The sequence below is a fragment of the Bos grunniens genome, chromosome 5, assembly GCF_055505025.1.
Source record: "Bos grunniens cultivar Pamir isolate PY7600 chromosome 5, Bosgru_T2T1.0, whole genome shotgun sequence".
NCBI classification, from domain to species: Eukaryota; Metazoa; Chordata; class Mammalia; order Artiodactyla; family Bovidae; genus Bos; species Bos grunniens.
Window position 1 is genome coordinate 121,221,821 of NC_141169.1, and position 21,037 is coordinate 121,242,857.

Consider the following 21,037-nt stretch of genomic DNA (forward strand, 5'->3'; position numbering starts at 1 on the left):
CGTCATGTGTGCATGCCCGCCCAATGCTCACGCAGCCAGCCGGGAGGCCTCCGTGACTCATCCCGTCACCAGGAGAGGAGACTGAGGCGCAGAGGCCGCAAGACTGGCCCGAAGTCACAGAGGCATCAAGAGGCAAGGCAGGAGCCTCAGGCTGTGCTCCTCTGCTTCAGCCTGCGGGGCTGGTCCTCACAGGCTGGACCAGGCCTGCCAAGGAAGGCCCTGAGGCGAGGTGGCCAGCCAGCAGCTCACCAGCAGCTCACCAGCAGCTCCAATCCCGGAAGGTAATGGTTAGGGGGTTCCACGGCCCCCAGCCCTACTGCAGGGGACATCTTGAGACTCACTCCTTCCTGTCACTCAGGGTGACTGGCACTGTGGCACCAGCCTTCTCCCCTGTCCCGCTCAGAGGCCACATAGTCCGTGGGTGCCCACCGCCCACGTGGCTCCAGCCAGCTTATCGTGGAGCCCACGGAGGCTGCCTCTCCTCTCCCTGACACGCACTCCAGCTGCTGCCACCATCAGCATGCCTCCCCTGGCTTCTGCCTCCTCAGCCGCCCTGCACGGCCTGCGGCGCCCTCAGTCCCCAAGCCCACACTGCTTACGCAGTCCTGGGGCCCTCATGCTGGGGCCGCACCTCAGCCAGCCCGGTCGCCCCAGACCCTGTGCACCCCCTGCCGCAGGTGGCACAGGCTTCTCGCTGCCCCACCCCACGTGTCCTGGAGAAGACGGCTCTCTCTCTGGGCCTGAACGACACTCACAGCCTGCCACGTGCAGGTTGCACGGCGAGGACGACTGGTTCTGGCCCAGAATGCCGCCCCTGAAGGCAGAGACGTGCTCAGCACCGAGGGTGTCGAGGGTGTCGGGCAGACAGGACAGGTAGAGGAGTGAGCGCTATATGAAAGGGCGCTGAGGAGGGTGGGGGCCCAGCAGGCACAGGCTCAGGGAGAGGCAAAGCCAGGAGCGTGGCAGCGGCAGCCCGGGCGCCAAGAAGCAAGGCAGACTGGGGGTCTTGGCCCCACCCTCAGGCTCAAGGCTCAACCCCAACCTGATCACACAGCCATCCCCACCAGCCCCAAAGCCGTGCCTGCCCTCCTGTAGTTGGGGTCTGAGCCACAGCGAGGCTCTGGGCTAGCCTCGGTGCGAGTCCCACTCGCTCTGTAGTGGCTCAGACCAGGTACTCAACCTCTCTGCCCGGACTCCAGTGGACAGATGGGGCCAACGACAGGGAACCCTGGGCAGGCTGCTGGGAGGAGGGAACGCACTCATGCACACAAAGGGCAGTGTGGGGCCTGGCACACGGAGCGCGCTCCCCAACGCGACGTCTCCGCGGCCGCTGCTGATGTCATCGTCAGGCTTTTTCCTACCCCCTGGGCTGAAGGGCTCTCAGACACAGGTGGTGACCGGAGACACGGACCCCCCGGCCACGGGCACCAGTCACCAGGCTCGGCGGGCAGGTATGAGGTGGGCAGGCCCTTTGCCAGGAACACTCTTGTCTTTCCTCCCCACAGTTCTTCCCGGAGTCCTCCGAATTCCGGCTCAAACGCCGCCTCTTCAAGAAGCAGTCCCTGAGCCCCAACCCTGTCTGCAGGCCCCCCAGCCTCCCGAGCCTGAGACACGGAACAGGGGCCACAGGCTCCAGGCCAGCGGCCCCAGGGGTCAGAGAAGGGGCTTGCAGCTGACTGAGCGGCCCGTGCCCCTGGAGGCAGGGCCGTCCGGCGGTCGGACCCCGCGAAGGGAGCCCGTCCCACCCAGCTGGGAGGCGCAGGCCGAGCCGCCCCGGGCCCTCCCGCCTCCCGGCGACGCCGAGGCGCGGCCGGGCCGCCTCTGCCCTGACGGCGGCCGGCGAGCTCGGCCCGCCCCGTCACGCCGCGCGGCCCACGTCGGGGAGGCCGGGCCCCGTGACCCCCGACCCCAGGTGGCGGGCCCGGCGCAGCGAGTGCCCGGCGGACCCGGGGCCGCCCCGCCGCCCCTTCCCGGCCCCCGGCCCTCAGCCCGCAGCCGCGCGCCGGCACTCACCGCGCGGGTGCGGCCCGAACGCCACCAGCACGAAGTAGTCCGCGAGCCGCGCCATGGCGAGGGGCGCGGGCGGGCTCCGCGGCTCGGGCACGCGAGGGCGGCGCGCTCATGGCCCGGCCCCGGCCCCGGCCCGCGCGCCCCGGACGCCCCGGGGTAGGTTCGCGGCGGCCACCAGGCTTCGCGCCGCCATCTTCCCAGCCCGCCGGCCCGCCCGGCCGCGCCGTGCGCCTGCGCGCCCTCGCCCCGCCCCCTGAAGGGCGTGGCCCGGAGCGGCGCGCCCTCATTGGGCCTCGCCCCTGGTGGGAGGATCCCGAAGCGGCGCGCTCTTATTGGGCCGCGCTCCAGGGGGCGGGGCTCCGCGTCTCCCCGCCCCCAGGCGGTGACAGCGGCGGCGGCTCCGGGTCGCAGGCTCGCTCGGCCCGGGTGGGAGCGCGCCCCCCGGCCGCGGCGCACTCGCAAGGCGTGGGGGCTCGGGCCCTGCCCCGGGCGCTCTCAGTCTCGGGTCCGCTCGGCTCCAAGGGTCTCCCCGCCCGCGCTGTCAGCCCGGAGAAAGACTGGAAGGCGCAGCCCTGCGCACGGGCCTCCGGGACTGGGAGGGGCCCTGGGACGTCCCGGACGCCGCCATCCTGGCAAGGGAGGGGGCCCACTCAGGCCTGCCCTTGGGGTTCCCTGCCTGAGGAGGGCTCTGGCCCCACTCGGGAGCCCGGTCTCAGTGAGCCGAAAAAACGCTTAACATACGTGCCTTCAAAACAGCGCGCCGCACACCCTGCCGTGAAGAGCAGGGAGCAGGCTGCCCCGCTGAGGGTCCCGGCAGTGCCGCCCACCCTTGGGCCCCGCATGGCACACGGATGGGCAAGAGGGTCTCAGAGTCTGGGGGCAGACACTAGGAGAGGCGCCACGCGGTGGGGGGAGCCTCGGGGCTGCCGCTGACACGCTGGGACCGGGAACTCGTTTCTGGATGAGTGTGGCGCTTTAAGAACCTGTGAAGGAGCAGACTGCGGAGAAGGCGATGGCACCCCACTCCAGTACTCTTGCCTGGAAAATCCCATGGACGGAGGAGCCTGGTAGGCTGCAGTCCATGGGGTCGGAAGAGTCGGACACGACTGAGCGACTTCAGTTTCACTTTTCACTTTCATGCATTGGAGAAGGAAATGGCAACCCACTCCAGTGTTCTTGCCTGGAGAATCCCAGGGACGGGGCAGCCTGGTGGGCTGCCGTTTATGGTATCGCACAGAGTCGGACATGACTGAAGCGACTTAGCAGCAGCAGCAGCTGATGGTCCTGCTCCCCCCTCGCAGGCGGGAGCCCCGAGAACCCAACCCAGAGAGGGCTGAAGGAGAGGACCACTGGGCCCCCTGCCCTGTCCCGGGCACAGGCCCTGTCACAGCCTCTTCTGCTTCTGATGAGTACTGGGATGAGAACCCCTCCTTTCTGCCCCAGCTGTCTGGAGTTGGTTTTTCTCACTTCTACCTCAAAAGGTCCTGGCCACCACACTGCCACACCACTGAGCTCGTGCATGGGCAGGCAGTGTCCCCGGCAAGCCCTCTGGCTTGGCACCTGAGCCTAGGATGGACTCTCCTGCAGAGATGGTGGGGACCCTGCCCCCTATATTCCCCCACCCTCAGGCCCTGTTTGCAAGGAGCCCACTCCCTGAGCCCTCTCAGAGGCACTTTAGGGTCAAGGGTAGGGTTAGGGCCGCTTCCCGAGCATGATGCCCCTGCTCAGGTTTCTTGCTAGCACCCTGTACCTGTCCCCCTCAGGGTGCGTCCCCCGCTCCTGAGCGTCTGTGCCTCCCCACCCGCAGCGGGCGCGCCTTCTCCAGTCCTGGGCCCCTTGGCTCCCTTTCCGTCCTTTCACCCCCACCTGGCATGGCTCCAATGCCCGTCACCCTGCCAACACCCTCGCTCCCACCTCCCCGACTGTTTTCACTGTACCCAGCTGGCAAACCCCAGCCACGCACAGTCCTGCCCACCCGTCTCCTCCAGGCCTGTAGCACCAGCTGGTGTGGAGTGGCACCGTACAGTGACACCACGGCCCCAGCTGTGGGTCGCTGCTCTCCCCACCGCCCAGCCAGCCCACGTCTGGCCAGCGCTCTTTGCTCTGCAGTTTCCTCAAACCTCTGGTGCCCGCTCATGTGTCTCAGAGATGGCCCCGCTGGCCTCCTTCACAGAGAAAACAGACCTGCATCACGGCAAGTCTGGCCCTCAGCCCCCGCCGCCCGCCCACCCCTGCCTCCCATCACAGTTACACAGAGGCTCTGCCCCTCCTGCCCTCTACCCACCTCTGGCTGTTTGCTGTTGATGCCCCAGCCTCATCTTTCCCTCTCTAGGATTCTCACCATCAGGATCAAACTCAGTCTTTCCCACCTTAAGACACTCAAGCAAAACCTCACTAGACGTGTCTACGCAGCCAAAGGCTGCCCTAGCTTCTCCTGCCCCATGCCGAACTCTCCAAAGCATTCCTCCACTGCCGCCAGCACGCCCGCCTCCTGCACTTCCCTGCTCTGCTTCTTGTTTGTTTCCATGGCCGAGCAGTGCTCGGGTGGCCAGCCTGTCATCGCCAGAAGTGGCTCTGCACTGGGCACCCGTGGGGGAAGCCTGTGGGCTCCCCCTGGAGGAGCGGCACACACACAGTTAAAGACCACAAGTGGCAGGAGCTGTGCCACGCAGGGCAGTGGGATCACAGGGGCCTCTGACCCAGTCTGGAGCCATGGGGTGAAATAAGCTCCCAGGCTGTGCCCTGATGCCAGAGGACACCCTGCCCAGGGGCTGTGGAGGAAACGGACCCCAGGCCTTCGGTGGCACCAAGTGTTTTGAGAGGAAGAATGCAGACGGACACTGCTGAGGCTTTCCTCCCCCTGACATAGAGACTGGGAATTTTTATTTCTTTTTCCTTTATTTAGCAAAAAAAAAAAAATTTCGGACTTCCGTGGTGGTGCAGTAGATAAGAATCCACCTGCTAAAGCAAGGGACACAGGTTCGATCCCCGGTCTGTGAATATTCCACGTGCAGAGGAGGAACTAAGCCCACGCACCACAGCTACTGAGCCTGAGTGCCGCAGTGATGAAGCCGCCGAGCCGAGAGCCTGTGCTCCAACCAGAGAAACCACCGCAGGGAGGAGGAGCCTCGGCTGCGCAACTAGAAAAAGCCCACGTGCAGCCACAAAGACCTGGAGCAACCAAAAGTAATAAGTAAATCGAGAGAAACTTTTTAAAAATAAGTAAAGTAAATTTAAGAAATTAAGAAAAAATTTGGGGCCACACTACACAGCTTGTGGGATCTTAGTTCCCCAAGCAGGGATCAAACTCACACCCCTGGCACTGGAAGCGTGGCGTCTTAAGCACTGGCCCACCAGGCGACACACCAATTCTCCTTTGTTGGTGGGTGAGGGATGTGGTCACTTGTGTTTTGGAAGGATGATCCTTCAGTGTGCTGCTCAGCACACTGAAGGGGGTGGGGGCTGGCCCACCCAGGGCCTCTGCCTGTCCCCCTCCCATTCCAGGTTCTGTCCTCTCTCTGCACCGTCTGAGGGTGATGCCCACCACGCTCCCACCTCCCACAGACGTGCCAGCTCCAAAACTCCCCAGATGGTGCTCCAGCTCTGCCTTCTCTTCAGCCCCCGGCCGGGGACACTGGAGGCCAGCCAGACATTCCTGCCTGCACGTCCCCCAGGTAGCTAACCCCTCCCCCACTCTCCCCTCGTCTGCCCCCCCACCCCTGCTCTGCGTCTCTGACCCATCCACCCACCCACCGCATCCTTCCTGCCAGCGCTTCAGACCGACCTCCCTGCTGAAGCCCACTTTTCTAACATAAATGTGATCACATCACCCACCCTCCTTCCGGTAAAAATAAACAAATAGAAACAAGAATACCTGCTGATGCTTCCTTACCTGCCTCAGGACATAAACCAAGCTTTTTAACATGGCAGGTGGCCACCACTTGTTAATTTATTCATCCAGCTAGTGTTTGTTGAGCTCCCATGGCCTGTGCAGAAGGAGGCAGGGAGAGTGATCAGGACACTTATGATGACCTCACAGCATGAGCAAGATTGGGGTGGGAAGACAGAAGAGGAAACACGAACACAGAGATGCAGAGGCAATCAAAATGTGTGGGGGTGTGATGGGATAACCGTCCCCTCTCGGATGGACAGAGGGGTGAGGAACCCTGGCACCAAGTCCAGCATCAGCGGACAGTGCATCAGCCTTGTGGAGGGCAGTTTGGCTCCACCTGTCAGTACAAACACGGGCTCACCTTTAGCCAGAATTCCCATGCCTGCAGATATATCCTGTAGGGACACATCCATGAGCTCACGAAGCAGGGTACTTGCTCTTGGAAAGCCTGGAAATCACCTAATTGTCCCCCAGTAAAGGATCAGTGAAGTCACAGACCACCTCCTTGTCGGTGTAGGCTCAGTCACGAGAAAGGGCAGTCTCTATGTTTGTTGTTGTTATCGTTCAGTTGCTAAGTTGTGTCTGTCTTTTTGTGACCTCGTGGACTGTAACACGCCAGGCTCCTCTGTTGCCCACTATCTCCAGGAGTTTGTAAAGATTCATGTCCATCAAGTCTGTGGTGCTGTGTAAACATCTCATCCTCTGTTGTCCCCTTCTCCTCCTGTCTTCAATCTTTCTCAGCATCAGGGTCTTTGGCAGCAAGTCGGCTCTTCGCATCAGGTAGCCACAGTACTGGAGCTTCAGCTGAAGCTCTATGGTTCCAGATGTCTTTGCCTGTATATGGATATGTGTGTGTATATAATGCACACACACAGGACACCCCCCCAAAAAATGCACATACGAGAAAGTAAAAACAGCACCCATCCTGGCCTGGGAAAGGAATCCACTGCTGCTGCTAAGTCACTTTAGTCGTGTCCGACTCTGTGCGACCCCATAGATGGCAGCCCACCAGTCTCCCCTGTCCCTGGGATTCTCCAGGCAAGAACACTGGAGTGGGTTGCCATTTCGAGTCCTTACCTATTTAAATTTCTCACAAAAACCATTTAATATTTCAGTAATGGGAGGAAATATGTGAAAGTCACTCAGTTGTGTCCCACTCCCTGGACTATATGGTCCACCGAATTCTCCAGGCCAGAATACTGGAGTGGGTAGCCTTTCCCTTCTCCAGGGGATCTTCCCAACCCAGGGATGGAGCCCAGGTCTCCCACATTGTAGGCGGATTCTTTACTGTCGGAGTCACCGGGAAGGGGAGTGGTTAGAGATTTCAGGAATAGAGCTGTTGGGCGCTCTGTTGAGGATGGGGTCTCAAAATCTCCTCTGGCCTGGCCTCCGCCTCTCACTGGCTCAGAAATTTGGGGGCGAGCCCCAGGGCGGTGGGCGGGATCCACCCAGCGACCACACCCCGCAGCACCCTCTCCTTCACCCTGGACAGTTTGGACCCTCCAGGCCCCAGGACAGGGTCTCCCATCGGAAGGTGTCGGAGGCGAGGCTGGCTCTCGGGGGCCCCCGCCCGCCGCCCCGTCCCCAGAAGCGGCCCCAGTGGGGGTCCGGGTTGGGAGGGGCGGGACACCGCCCCGCCGGCGCGTCCGGCTCCGCCCCCCCGGGAGACTATTTAGTCCGGGAGGTGCTGGGGCTCTGGCCCCAGCACGACTCTGGGCACAAGGTGACGGAGGAGGCGCCCGCACCACCTGCCGGAGACTCTCCCGGCCGCTGCCTGTTGGAGACCCTCGCCAACTGACCGACCGGCTCCAGTCTACGCCCCGAGGCGCCTGCGGAAGCGTTGCGGGCCTGGGGCCGCCCCCAACACCTGCCCGGCTCGCCGCCCCCTCCAGCCCCGCCCGCATGGCCCGGCTCCTGACGGTCACCCTCGGTTGCATCAGCCTCCTCTACCTACAGCTCCCAGGCGCGCTGTCCCTCAGCCTGGCCGGGAGCCGGCCGCCCACGGGACACAGGTGAGCAGGTCTCAGACCACCATGGATGCCGGGGCAGGAAATCAGATGCTCCGGAAGGCCACACCCCGCCGCTGCCCCAGGACCCCGAACTGGGGGAAACCCGCTTCTGCTGCTAGGGCTCACCTGCTAAATCCAGCCCCAGGCCGTGGGCACCCCCCGCAGGGCAGAGGGCTCCTTTTTCTTTGCCTGCCCTTCTAAGGCATGCCCACTGCCCCACTGGCAGAGCAGACCCCTCAGAAGGAGGGTCAGCTGTGGGAGAGGAGGTTAAGGGGCTTCCCACACCTGCCCACCTTCCCCCACCCCAAGGGAAGGGCGTAACTTAGTCCTGAGCAGAGTAGCCCAGGGAGGTCAGGCAGCTGCTTGCCCAGCCCTTGAATGGGCTACTGAGATGGCTGAGGGCCAGAACCCCAGCCCTGAGCTCAGTGGGCTTCCCCTGGCCTACTGGCCCCATGGCATGAGGTCTGTGGGCTTTCCCTGGCCCGCTGGCCCATGGCGTGGGGTCTGTGGGCTTCCCCTGGCCTGCTGGCCCATGGCATGGGGTCTGTGGGCTTCCCCTGGCCGTGCTCCAGCCTGTGGGGTGGGGTGGGCTTCCCCTGGCTCGCTGGCCAGTGACTTGGGGGCTGTGGGCTTCCCCTGGCCATGCTCCAGGCTGTTGGAAAGCTGTGGGCTTCCCTGAAAGGCTGGACCACTGGGTTTACTTCCTCCATCTCCCTGTGCAGGGAGCCCCCAGCCCGGACACCTGCCAGTGGCTCGCAGCCTCAGTACCCTGCAGCCCTTCCTGCAGTCTGGAAGCTGCACCAGGCCCTCCAGCCCAAGAAGAGTGCCAGCCTGGTGCCTGCCAGGGGTCAGCCTCTCCGCAATGGCCCCCGCCGACACTTGGGTCCCCGCAGGCCTAGAGCCCAGCTCCTGCGTGTGGGCTGTGCGCTGGGTACCTGCCAGGTGCAGAACCTCAGCCACCGCCTGTGGCAGCTCGTTGGGTCGGCCGGCCCCCGGGACTCAGCCCCCGTGGACCCCAGCAGCCCCCACAGCTACGGCTGAGCGGCGGGGCAGGCCTGTCCCAGCTGGGATGCTGCACCCCAGCCCCAGGGCTGCAGCTGAGCCCCCAGCCCAGAGCGCCTGCGGAGAGAAGCCCCTAGAAGGGCAGTGCAGGCACCAGCCAACACCCCTGCCCCACTCTTCCCCGCCACGTTCTGCAGCAACCAGCCTCCAATTGCTGTAGACTTAGAGGCCCACGTGGGGGCCCAGCGGGGTCTGATCACCCAGGGGCTCTGCACTGAGAGAGGGTAACACTTGGAGGACGGGGCTGAGAGGAGGCGGCTAGCAACATTAGATGCCAGAACGGGGCGCAGAGGAGTGGGTCTGCTGAGGAAGTGGGGCAGACCTCAGGGACCTGAGCACCCTGGGCCTCCTCTGGGCCATGGGAGAGAGGGACTCTGGGTTGGCCACTCGTCCTGACATGGCAGGGTTAAGGCTGGGCTGCTCTGCTCCAGTTGGGTCCAGGGTAGCAACAGAGACCTCTACCTGCACCCCATGAGGGCAGCTGGGGAGAGGGTAGAGGGGTCCTGGAGCTAGGCAGAGCACTGTTCCCACCCCCCAGGGCAGGGTGGGAGTGGGGTAGGGTGGCAATTCTCCCAGCCCAAATCTCTCAGTTAAGGCAGAACCTTAGCTCAAGGTGTGTAGGGGTGGCCGACCAAGGGTCAGGGCTCCGCAGGCCACAGGGGCTCCCTGAATACCCCCTGCCCAGCGTGGGGACCCGATGGGACCAGGCCCTGGTTATCAATGGACAAGTCAGCCAGAGGCAGAGTCTGGAGTGGGCAGGGTGGCGGCTGGGGGAGGAGCTACACGCTGGGAGCCAGAGCCTTCTGTCCCGGCACCCGGGTCTCCCGGGGTTCGGAAGGGCGATTTCCCTGATGCAGCAGATGTCTCGCACAGCACTTAATCTGTCGACGTTTGCCATGCCACCCTTTCGGCCGCTGAGTGAGCGGAGCACCGCCTTTACCCCAACTCCCAGCCAGAGAGCAGGGCCGGGCCTGTGGGTACCGCAGTGCCCACCCACACATCCTGAGCTGGGCGCCCAGCGGGTGGGGGCTCCCTGTCCTTGTGCTGACTCCTCCGGCTCCCGGCTCCCCACCCCTCCACCAGGCGGCGGGAGGTCAGCCTGGGCTGGTCCCTGCCCGGCTCAGGGGTGAACGGAGAGCGGCCACAGCAGCTTGGATGCCGTGCGGAGGCTGGAATAGGCACTTGCCGGGGCTGGAGAGGCCTGTGGTCACTGAGGGGTGTCGGAACAGCGGGTAGGGAGGGTGGGCCGTGAGGGCCAGAGGGGCTCCGGGATGAAGAAGAGGAGGCCCCAGGAAGGCCGGGTCGGGGAGTCAGAAGCTCAGCTGGGCAAAACCCCCCGCAGCCCCAGCCCTGGGGCAAAGTCCCCGCGGTACAGTGCCGGATGCTCGCCGGCCGGGAACACGGCCCCAGACGGCACCTCCATGAGGCGACACCGCCTGCCAGGCGGCCCCCAGGGCTGTGGTGCCCGGTGCCCCCCACCAGGTGCGTCTTGAGCCTTGGGCCGTTTGCCTTGGGTCGCCTGTCACGGTCACAGCGTCACACTGGTGTCCACATGGCCTCCAAGCTCCAGGCCATGTTCTGGCCGCCTGTCCGACAGCCAGCTTGGAGACCTGGGGGACGCCCGCCGGGACCCCACCCACCCCCTCCCACTGCTCCCGCTCTGGCCAGGGCCTCTGGGTTCTGCCCCATCTCCCGCCCTCATCCAGACCCGCCGGCCGGCCCTTTGTTCCTTCCCTTGGCCCAAGCCATCAACTTGGCTTTGGTGTGATGGGTCCAGTCTCCCCCCTGGCGTCCCCTCTCCATCCCTGAAGCAAATATTTGTGGAGCACTTGTAGAAACAGCAAGTGAAACATCAGCCCCCACCCAGAGACGGACACGTCTGCGGGAGGAGTGGAGGAAACCGACCCCAGGAGCACAGAGAGCGAGGGATGCCCGGCTACGGAGTGCGGGAGGCGCCGTGGCTCACGGGGCTGAGAGCACTCTGCTGTTTTAAACGGGAGGCCAAGCACCCCCAGCTGACTCACAAGGGCAGGAGGAGCCGCGTGGAGAACCCCTGGCCCACTGCCCTCTCCTGGCCCAGGCTGCGCCCGGACCTCAGCCTTCTCCAGGGCTCAGCCTGTCTCTGATGACACCACCATCAGCTCCAGGCCGTGCTGTGTGTATGGCCGAGCCTGGTCCTCGAGTGACCCAGGCCGTGAGTTCATCTCTGCCCTGACTGGAAATGGAGCCTCAGCCCCGGAGCCTGACAAAGATCCCCTGAGCCTCTCTGAGCCATGAGCCTCGCCCAGTGTTAGCAAGAATCCCACCCTGGACAGAATCCTGTCAAGTCGGTTTAGCAAGGCTGCCCCCACCCTTGACCCCTGCCCAGCCCCCCACCCCCACCCCAGGGCTGTGAAACCCCAGCTGACCTTGCTGTGTTCCAGCGGACCATCTGATCATCTCTCCCATCTCGCAATCATGAATGAAGTCTTCCATCCGTTCTGAACGAGTGTCAAAGGTCACTTCCCCGGAGCTCTCGTGGTTAAGGACCCTGACAGAGAACCGAGACCCCACGCGCCATTGAGCACTTAGCCGGGGCACTGCAACTGCTGAGCCCTGCAGCCAAGACCCCGCTTGGCCAAATAAATAAACATTCTTTAAAAAATGTCAAAAATGTCAAAATAGCTTTTTCTGAAATAAGCCCCGGCCCGCCCCAATCCAGGTGCCCAGTGAAGATAGGGAGCTGGGAGGGGCAGCGTCCTGGAGGAGTTTAAAGCTCCTGGCAGAGGTGGGAGTCTGGCGACCTCAACCTCCCAGGCAGGTTAGTTGCTGCAGGGATGTGAAGGTTGGCTGGGGCCGGGGGTGGGGGGGTGCTATGCTGACACATTAACTCTCAGAGGCCAGCAGGAGGGTGGATGGTCACTCATTACCGAGGGCCAAGGCCAAGGGGCTGGGTGGTGTCCGGTCACTTATGTAACCTCTGGGCATATATACGGGCATGCGGGCCCGTGGAGCTCTGCCTCTCTCAAGATGAAGGTGGCTGCGGTGAGTACCCCCGGCCCACGCAGACTGAGCGCTCAGGAAAAGCAGGGCAGCCCCGTGCCCCGCGCCCAGCGGGTTTCTGCCGGCCCACTCGTCTGGGTCAAAGGGCTCCCTCCCGGCCGAGGTCTATCTAGGGCAAAGGTCACAGGCCCAAACGCTGGGTTCCCTGCGGACCCGCGCCCTGAGAAGGAGACTCTGGGTGCGGGTGCTGTGTGGCCTTGGCCAAGCATCACCCTCAGAGCAGACATCCCCAGCATCCGCTCAGCAGATAAGGACTCGGGGACGGAAGTCTTGACTCAGGCTCGCCAAGGCCACGCGCGGGTGCCCTCGGGTGCCCACTGCCTCTCTGCCGCTCCACGTCCAACAGTCCCGGCCCCCATGGGGTGTCCTCCCTTCCTCATGGAGCTGATGTCCTGGTGAAATGGGTTGCCCCCACCCTACCAGGACCCAGACCCTTCCCTGGTCTCCCAGCCTGATATGGAGCCAGAAGCAGCCAAAGACAAGGACAGCTTCCGAAACTACACGGTGAGGACCGCTCCCCCGGCCCCGCCTCTCCTGCCCTGTCCCCTCACACAGCTCCAGGGGCCGCCCTGTCCACACCTTGGGGCCTGGTAGAGGCAGGCAGTGGCCCCCTGGGTGTCAAGGGCAGGGGTTGGCGAGCTGCCTGGCTGACCCTCTGGCTTGCAGTCTGGCCCGCTCCTGGACCGTGTCTTTGCCACCTACAAGCTCATGCACACATGGCAGACCGTGGACTTCGTCAGGAGGAAGGTGGGTGGCCGACTCCTAAACGAAGCCCCTGAGGGCTGACCCTGGGGCCACACTGACCTCTCCCTTCCTGGCCCAGCATGCCCAGTTCGGGGGCTTCTCCTATAAGAGGATGACTGTCATGGAGGCTGTGGACATGCTGGACGGGCTGGTGGATGAGTCGGACCCCGACGTGGACTTCCCCAACTCCTTCCATGCCTTCCAGACGGCTGAGGGCATCCGGAAGGCCCATCCAGACAAGGGTGTGCTCCCCACCTGCCCTGATGGGTGCTGGGGAAGGAGGGGTGGTCTGGCCCTCTCCCAGTATGCCCTGCGTCCCCCCACAGCCCCAGAACTGTGCCTCTGCCCCAGCCCCTGCACCCCGCTAGCCTGCCCTGTCCCTCCCTCTCCTTCAGACTGGTTCCACCTCGTGGGGCTCCTGCACGACCTGGGGAAGGTCCTGGCTCTGGCAGGGGAGCCCCAGGTGAGGAGACAGGTGGAGGGCGGTCAGCAGGGCAGGGCCCGGGGCAGTCTCCGCTCCAGGCTCTGGACACCCACTTGGGGGGCAAGCCAGTTACGCCCACCCACGGCTGCCTGTCCATCCGTCCCCAGTGGGCAGTCGTCGGAGACACCTTCCCAGTTGGCTGCCGTCCCCAGGCCTCTGTGGTCTTCCGTGACTGCACCTTCCAGGACAACCCTGACCTCCAGGACCCCCTGTACAGGTGCGGCTCGCTTGCCCTCCCTCGCCCTGGTCCTTCCCCCTCCTCCCGCTTCCGGGGTTCTGTTCCTGAGCCCCTCACCTTCTGTCCCCCCGCTGCAGCACGGAGCTTGGCATGTACCAGCCTCACTGTGGGCTCGAGAACGTCCTCATGTCCTGGGGTCATGACGGTGAGGCCGGTTGGGGGCGGGGACGGCGGGGACCATCTGGAGCTGCCCCTCTGGGTGCACGTGGTGACCCGCCCTCTCCCACAGAGTACATGTACCGGATGATGAAGTTCAACAAATTCGCCCTCCCACCGGAGGTAGGAGGGGGGTGGGGACCGAGCTGAGGTCAAGCCCCGCCGCGCCCCGCCCCGCCCGCCCGCCGCCCCCCAGCCCCAGCCACTGCCCCCCCATCTCCACCCCGCCCGCCCCGCCCCGCCCCCCAGCCCCGGCCACCGCGCCCCCCAGCCCCACCCCGCCCCCCAGCCCCACCCCGCCCCCCAGCCCCACCCCGCCCCCCAGCCCCACCCCGCCCCCCAGCCCCACCCCGCCCGCCCCCCCTCCAGCCCCGCCCCTCCCATCGTCCCCAGCCCCGCCCCCTCCAGCCCCGCCCCGCCTGCCGCCCCCCACCGGCCCGGAGCCTGAGGCCCGGCTCCCCGCAGGCCTTCTACATCATCCGGTTCCACTCGTTCTACCCCTGGCACAAGTTCGGCGACTACCAGCAGCTGTGCAACGAACAGGACCTGGCCATGCTGCCCTGGGTGCAGGAGTTCAAGTACGGTCACAGCCACGGTCGTGCCTGGGGGCGGGGTTCGGGGGGCTTCACGGGCCAGTACGGTCACGGTCACGGTCATGCCTGGGGGGGGGGCGACTCGGGGGGCTTCATGGCCGCCATCCCTGTGCTGCAGCAAGTTCGACCTCTACACCAAGAGCTCCAGCCTGCCAGACGTGGCCGCGCTGAGGCCCTACTACCAAGGGCTCGTTGACAAGTACTGTCCTGGCATCCTGTGCTGGTGACTGCCCGCCTAACCCCTCACCTGCTGGGTGACCCGGGCGCAGCCACTGTCGGGAACAGTGTCCACCGCCGCAGCCCTTCCGGGGACCCCACAGGCCCACCTGCACTGCCTGCCCGGTTGGCCCCCTCCCTGCTGGTAATAAAGACCCTGAAGCAGCTTGCGATTCTGACCTGTGTCGAGACCGAGGCGTGTTGTGGTGGGGCACTCACTGGCGTACCGGTCTGGAGGTGGGGGACCCCTGTTCTGGGCTTAGTCTCCCTAAACAAAACGAAAACATCTGCTGGCTAGAACATACTACAGGAAACCCAGTGGTAAACGCACAGGCTAACCGTGATGAACGCGATCCATGAGGAGACCCCCAGGCGCAGCCCTCTCCTTGGCCAAGTGTGCCCCCCTCACGCGGCGGCTCCGCGGAAGGCTGCTCATTTGTCTGGGGACTTCCTTTCAGGATTTTGCTGATTGCACCCTCTTGGGATCTTTTCATGTTTTCCTCGGTATTTCTTGCTAACTGATAACTGAGCAGAGGCTGAATCAGATTCAAGTTTGACTTAGGGACCAGAGTGCTCTAGAGGTGGGGACTTTCAGAGAACACCGCTGGCCCCAGCGTGGTCAGCTGGCCGCGTGGTGGTCTCGGGTCTGAGTACACCCCCCACCGGATGGAGAGAGAGTCACCCCGGGGACCAGGCAGCTCCCGGCCCTGTTTGGTTGCTGTCTGTGCAGGAAGGGGAAGCACGTGCTCCCACCTTTCTCTTAATCAGTTTGTAAGAGCTGGTTCCGTAGCTCTTCGAACACAGTCAAGTTGTCTGTTGTGTATCAAGGACACACAGATTCAATAGATTTGTGCTTCCATGAGTTGTTATCCTTCCTGGTGCTCAGACAGGGCTGGGGAGGGGCTTTGCGGTGGGCTCCTGGGCCCTTTCAATGATTGAAATTGGTCTCTGGGATGGGATGTCTTGCCATCTGGTGTAACAGGATGCCCAGACTCTGTCAATTTCTTGTGTCTGCTGTAACAAACTACCATCAACTTGGTGACTTGTTGAAAACAACAGAAATTTACTCTCTCAAGTACTGGAAGGCAGAAGTCTGAGATCACGGTGTCAGCAGTGCCTCTTCCAGGGCATCCGTTCGCAGGTGGCGGCCAGCACCCGCGGCTAGTGGCTGGCTGAGTCTTCTCCGCCTTCACACTGCTGCCTCTCTGTGTCCCACTCCGTCCCTCTCCATAAAGGCACTTGTGATGCCACTCACTGTCCACCCAGATGATCCAGGACGACCTCCTCATCTCAAGGTCCGTGATTATAGCCACAAGGTGCTTTTTCCAAGTGAGGCTACGCTCACACGTTTCACAGGTCGGATGTAGACAGCTTTGCGGGCCATTTCCGGCTCACTGTAGGGGCTGCCATGGACGTGGAACTGGCCCTTGCCCCAAGGAACTTCGGGAGTGGGAAAGTGGTATTTCAAACGCACGTGCTGCGGGCTGAAAACCCAGTCGCTTCTTGAGTATCCACAGGTTGTGACTGTGCAGGTGGCACTGGCCACTGCCTCCCTGCCCTGCTGCCCAGTGAGACCCCAGCCTGTCCCGCTCAAACCCCTCCTGAGCACCCCAGCCCCGCTGTGCCCTGGCAGCAGGAGAGGACTGGTCAAGTGTGGCCAGAGACTTTGCCTGGGACTTCCCTGGTTGCCCAGTGGTTGCAGGAGATGGGGTTTTGATCCCTGGTTGGGGACCACATGCCGCAGAGCAACTAAACCAGTGCACTCTGGAGCCCGTGAGCTGAGCTGCAACTGTAGAGTCCATGTGCCTCAATTAAAGATCAAGGCACGGTTCAAAGAAGATCCTGCATGCAGCCAAATAATTAGTAAAATCCACATACACATGCATATAAACGAGGCTCTGCCCAAGCTCTTCCCCACTCTCTCCTGGAGCACTCCTGCCTGCTCCGGGCTCCCTCACACCATCCTCAGGCCCCCTCCCAGACTTTGAACTCGGGCAGGCCAGGTGCAGGGCACCAAGGGGGTCCTTTCCCTAGAGCGGCTTGTGAGGTGCAGGGGGCTCTGGAGGGGCAGGCCAAGGGCTCTGAGCCTGGACTGCATGTGGGCAGCAGGGCCTCTCTGCCTTCTTGAGAGTGGGGAGGAGGCAAGTCTCTGAGGAGGTGGGGGGAGGGGGGCGGCGGAGACACGTGAGCCTCAGAGCTGGGGGCGGGGGATGCTATACTGACTGTCTGGGCCCAAAGTCATCACCCAAGGGGGGCCTCCACGCTGCACAGCAGGGGTGGCCACCTTCACTTGGGACCCTAGGTCCCCGCGCCTCTCTGTGGCCCTGCAGACTGTAACCTGGCTGTCTCCAAACAGGCCCCAGGGTTGGGAAGGGGGCCAGGGATCTCATGTTCTAGTCTACCCAGGGATTGCCGGTCTTGCTGGGGGCCTCAGGGCACCGGGCAGCTGAGGAGCCCGCAGAAGCAAGGCTTGGCCCTACCTCCAGACTGCACTGGCCAGGCTCCTCTGCCCGTGGGCATCTCCAGGCAAGAATGCAGGAGTGGACTACCATTTCCTCCTCCAGAGGATCTTCCCGACCCAGGGATTGAACCCAAGTCTCCTGCATTCTCCTCCTGCATTGCAGGTGGATTATTTACTGCTGAGCCATTGAATTTCCCTTTAAACAAGCCAGTGTCTTCTAAGAGAGTCGTTGCAAGCAAGAGTCTTAGAGGAATCTAGAATTTGTTGTCGGGCCCATTTGGGGTTGAAAGTTGGGAACACCTGCTGGTGATGGAGACCTGGTGGTTTGTGGCCTACAGGAGCGGGGCTGATAATCACAGCCTCAGTTACTCTGGCCAGCCCTCGGGGGTGGCAAGCATGTGCTAGAGGAAGGCCACGGCTTCTACAGGCACTGCTGGCCTGAGACAGGACAGCAGTGAGTCCAGCTCCCGAAACCCAGGACCAAGCCTGGACCGGAAGAGAGCATCCTGTGACTTGACGGACTCTGCGACTGGCCCAGACCATGGCCCCAAGGGCATGGCTGGCGGCTGCCCAGCTGCCCCGGAGACTCTGGGCTGCTGGGGACCATGAGGTCACTGCTGCTTTCACCCAGAGAGGTCTCTGGCTTAAAAGGTCAGTTTTACTCAAGAAGGTCGTTTTTTTGCCACGCTGCATGTTTTGTGGGAACCTTAGTTCTCCGTCCAGGCATCAAACCTGCACGCGCTGCAGTGGAAGCAAAGTCTCAACCTCCAAGCCCCCGTGCAAGTAATATTAATAAGAAAATGTGTAAAGAGTTCCTTACTTTAATTTCCAATGGTGAATACTGACAGATACAACACTCGTAAACAAAAGCTCTTTGGGGTTCTCAGTGGCTTTTAAGAACATGAGACCAGATGACCTGCTGATCCTTTGCCAGAAACCCCAAAGCTGCCTCTGTGGGCTCCCTCAGGGCTGAAGTGGAGGCCCTGCCGTCAATACGGCCGCTCCAGAGCCCACGGCGTGCCCATCCCGAGGAGTCATTGGCCACCTCCACAGGCACCGCCTGTGATGACAGCAGCCATCTGTCACCACCAGGCCCTTGTGTGCCTGGACTTGCTACCCTGTCCCTTGCCTCCTTCGGCACCGTCATCCACTAACTCGCCTGGCACGGCCTCTGACCGAGGCCAGAATGCAGAGGCTGGAGCCTGCAGGCCCCCAGACGCCCCACAACCCCAAATCGATTGTCTGCCAGAATGATGGTACCACCAGTCGGAGACCCAGCTGCAGTGTCGGCTTGGATGTGGGATGTGGTTGCCGAGAAGCAGGGCTTTGTCCCAGAGGCACGGCGACGCCTCCTCCGAGCCGGGCAAGGCCAGGCGCGCAGTGCTCCAAGGCTGGATGAGCATGCGGGGGAAGGGGTGGCCACAGGGAAGGGGTGGCTGGCGCTCGGCTGAGGGGCCTGGAGGGCAACAGGCTCCTGGAGACTGTGGCCGCGCAGAACTGCCGAGCAGGAGCCGGCTCCATGGAAGACGGCTGTGCCCTCGCAGATGGGCCGGGGGCTCACAGGGCTCCAGACGGCGAGCGTGGGGAGCCCCTACCAGCCCCGCTCGTGACTGCAGCAGGAACAAGCACAACCGGTACTTTCCTTGCCGTTCTGCAGACATCTTTGGGTCACTAAATGCACCGTTCAGTGTGTGAGACGCAGCTCTGAGCAGGGACTGCTGAGCCCGGGGGTGGGTGTCCGGCTGCAGCCTGGAGGTGGAGTGCCTGCAGGTAAGGACCAGCTGTGGGTGCCCCCACCTGCGGTGAGCACGCGGCTCCAGTGAGAGGTACCGTGGCTGCCCCGTATCAGTGGGACGTTGTGTGGGTGCGGAGGCAGCACGAATCAGGAAGATGCATTCATCAGGGGCCGGGGCACCAAGGAGGCCGTGTGGCAGCGCCTCCGCTGCAAGAAGGGCCTGCCTCTCCAGGAGTCTGCGTGGGGCTGGCGCAGCTCCTCCCCGCCCACCTCTCCTTTTGGAAGCCAAGACAGAGAGAAAATCGGTGCTTGCCCAGCAGCCCTAGGGCCCACGTTCTGGCCACACGTAGACTCTGCATTTGAAGCTGGAGGTCAGCTTGGGGTCCAGGCCCTGGGCGTCCTCACAGGCCAGGCTGTGGCAGGCTTTTGCCCTTGATCAATCTTAGTAAGTTTATTCCTGGTAAAGGGACGTTCAAGAGGATGACTGGCTCATTGCACTTGTATGTGTGTTCACTTATCGGTGTTTTTGAATCGTGGAAAGATTGTGTTAGGTCAGGTGACTAAACAGTCAAAGAGCAAATTAAATTTGTAAAGCAGTTAAGTATGTTAGGCATTTAAAATTATAAATGGAACCTTCCGAGTGACTGCTAAAACCTGCTAGATTTAAATAGAAGAGAGAAAATGCAAGCACATGGCCTGGGACGCTGTCATCAGAAGACAGCACAGTTTACCCTGAACAGTGCAGATCTGAACGGGCCCACTTACATGTGGATTTTAGTTCCCTAAATACACTTATAGCACTACACGACCCTTCATAGGTTGAGTCTGTGGATGTGGAACCTCAGATATGGAGGGCAAACTCTAAGGTTAGACTCGCATTTTTGAGTGGTTAGGGTCAGTGTCTCTAACCTCGGCACTGCTGAAGGGTCAACTGTACAATCAAGCTGATCCACAGATTCCAGGCAACCTTTATGAAAATTCCAATGGCATTGATTTTCAGAAATAAAAAAAAAATCTAAAATCTCAAGGGATCCCAAATAGCCAAAAAATCTTGAAAAAGAAGAATAAAGCTGGAGGATTCATCCTTCCCAATTTCAAAACTCACTATAAAGCTGTAATAATACAATCAGTGTGAAGTACTTCCCTGGCAGTCCAATGGTTAAGACTCCCTGCTTCCACTGCAGGGGGCATGGGTTCCATCCCTGGTGGGGGAACTAAGATCCTGCATGTTACTCAGTGTGACCAAAAAAAAGGGCAGAGGACTTGGATAGCCAGTTCTCCAAAGAGGACATACAAATGCAATAAGCACATGAAAATATGCTCAGCCTCATTAGCCGCACACGTGACTGGCTGACTTCACTTTCACTTTCAGTAGCCGTTAGCAGTAGTAGGAGCGTTAGTTGCTCAGTCGTGTCCCACTCTCTGTGACCGCACGGACTGTAGCCCACCAGGCTCCTCTGTCCGTGGGATTCTCCAGGCAAGAGTGGGTAGCCATTCCCTTCTCCGAGGGATCTTCCAAACCGAGGGATTGAACCCTGGTCTTCTGCATTGCAGACAGATTCTTTACCATCTGAGCCACCAGGGAAGCCCTATTAGGCAAAAGCAAAGATCCTCTGGAGAAAGAAACGGCAACCCATTCCAGTATTCTTGCCTGGAAAATCCCATGGACGGAGGAGCCTGGCAGGCTATAGTCCACGGGGTCACAGAGAGTTGGACACGACTGAGCGACTTCACTTTTCTTATGCAAATTAAAATCACAGTTGAGATAGTGTTTGTATTTCTTACCCACCAGGATGGCTTTTATTAAAGAAGGGAAAAAGTACTAAGCATTAGTGACGATGTGGAGAAACTGGAACTCTGGTACATTGCTGGAGGAAATGTAAAATTTAAAAGGTGCAGCTTCTGTGATGAAAGTCTGGAGGTTCCTCAAAACGTGAATCCCCATGTGTTGCTGCCACTCCATTTCCAGGTATACACCCCTAAGGGCTGAAAGCAGGGACTCACCAGATGCTTGTGCACATGTTCACAGCAACATTACTCACAACCGCCAAAATGCGAGAACGACACAGTGTCTACTGAGGGGTCGATGGATAAACAGAACGTGGCGTAAACACACAATGGCATATTGTTCGGCCACAGAAAGGACTGTCAGTTCTGCCACAGGCTACTATATGGACATATCGTGAAAATATTGTGCCAAGTCAAAGAAGCCAGACATGTGAGGGTACAAACCATACGATTCTATTTATGTGATGTTCCGGAATAGCTAACTCCATGAAGACAAAATATGGTCCACTGGAGAAGGAAATGGAAAGCCACTTCAGCCTTCTTGCTTTGAGAACCCAATGAACGGTATGAAAAGGCAAAAAGGTATGACACCAAAAGATTAACTCCC

The 21,037-nt window shown here is 61.5% G+C and overlaps 3 protein-coding genes and 2 long non-coding RNA genes across 21 annotated transcripts in view; 3 read left to right on the forward strand and 2 right to left on the reverse strand.

Annotated features, from left to right (window-relative positions):
• Nucleotides 1-2,151, reverse strand: part of SBF1 (SET binding factor 1) — a 31,590-nt gene extending 29,439 nt beyond the window's left edge. For all 15 annotated transcript variants that reach the window (XM_086403440.1, XM_086403436.1, XM_086403433.1 and 12 more), the window contains exon 1: nt 2,014-2,151. Coding sequence is in view for 14 of the 15 variants with exons in the window: in XM_086403436.1 (XP_086259562.1) it covers nt 2,014-2,068 (55 nt within the window). In the remaining variant the exon portion in view is untranslated. The remainder of the gene's footprint in view (nt 1-2,013) is intronic.
• On the forward strand, nt 1,337-5,876 carry LOC147373312 (uncharacterized). 2 transcript variants are annotated; one of them, XR_015164716.1, is made up of 3 exons: nt 1,337-1,451; nt 4,916-5,203; nt 5,515-5,876. It is a non-coding gene; the product is annotated as an uncharacterized LOC147373312 (long non-coding RNA). The 2 variants fall into 2 exon arrangements; XR_015164715.1 differs by having other exon boundaries at nt 4,916-5,196.
• LOC147373313 (uncharacterized) lies at nt 4,890-11,791 on the reverse strand. The gene is made up of 4 exons (XR_015164717.1): nt 11,382-11,791; nt 6,264-6,736; nt 5,903-5,996; nt 4,890-5,181 (listed from the first exon to the last, which is right to left on the reverse strand). It is a non-coding gene; the product is annotated as an uncharacterized LOC147373313 (long non-coding RNA).
• On the forward strand, nt 7,559-9,093 carry ADM2 (adrenomedullin 2). The gene is made up of 2 exons (XM_086403501.1): nt 7,559-7,914; nt 8,634-9,093. Exons 1-2 carry the CDS (start codon nt 7,805-7,807, stop codon nt 8,950-8,952), a joined length of 429 nt encoding a protein of 142 aa, XP_086259627.1. The 5' UTR covers nt 7,559-7,804; the 3' UTR covers nt 8,953-9,093.
• Nucleotides 11,792-11,970: 179 nt separating the features above from the next.
• On the forward strand, nt 11,971-14,625 carry MIOX (myo-inositol oxygenase). 2 transcript variants are annotated; one of them, XM_086403500.1, is made up of 10 exons: nt 11,971-11,997; nt 12,263-12,519; nt 12,682-12,762; nt 12,839-13,001; nt 13,155-13,222; nt 13,351-13,460; nt 13,559-13,626; nt 13,711-13,760; nt 14,103-14,215; nt 14,349-14,625. In XM_086403500.1, exons 2-10 carry the CDS (start codon nt 12,472-12,474, stop codon nt 14,455-14,457), a joined length of 810 nt encoding a protein of 269 aa, XP_086259626.1. In that variant the 5' UTR covers nt 11,971-11,997; nt 12,263-12,471; the 3' UTR covers nt 14,458-14,625. The 2 variants fall into 2 exon arrangements, with proteins under 2 accessions (XP_086259626.1, XP_086259625.1); XM_086403499.1 differs by having other exon boundaries at nt 12,439-12,519.
• Nucleotides 14,626-21,037: the final 6,412 nt, after the last annotated feature.

Excerpts from the sequence above, each read along its gene's own strand:
- ADM2 (XM_086403501.1), top strand. The coding sequence starts at position 7,805 with ATGGCCCGGCTCCTGACGGTCACCCTCGGTTGCATCAGCCTCCTCTAC. Across the intron at positions 7,915-8,633 it reads CGGCCGCCCACGGGACACAG|GGAGCCCCCAGCCCGGACAC; the intron begins GTGAGCAGGTCT and ends CTCCCTGTGCAG.
- MIOX (XM_086403499.1), top strand. Across the intron at positions 13,002-13,154 it reads GAAGGCCCATCCAGACAAGG|ACTGGTTCCACCTCGTGGGG; the intron begins GTGTGCTCCCCA and ends CCTCTCCTTCAG. Across the intron at positions 13,627-13,710 it reads CATGTCCTGGGGTCATGACG|AGTACATGTACCGGATGATG; the intron begins GTGAGGCCGGTT and ends CCTCTCCCACAG.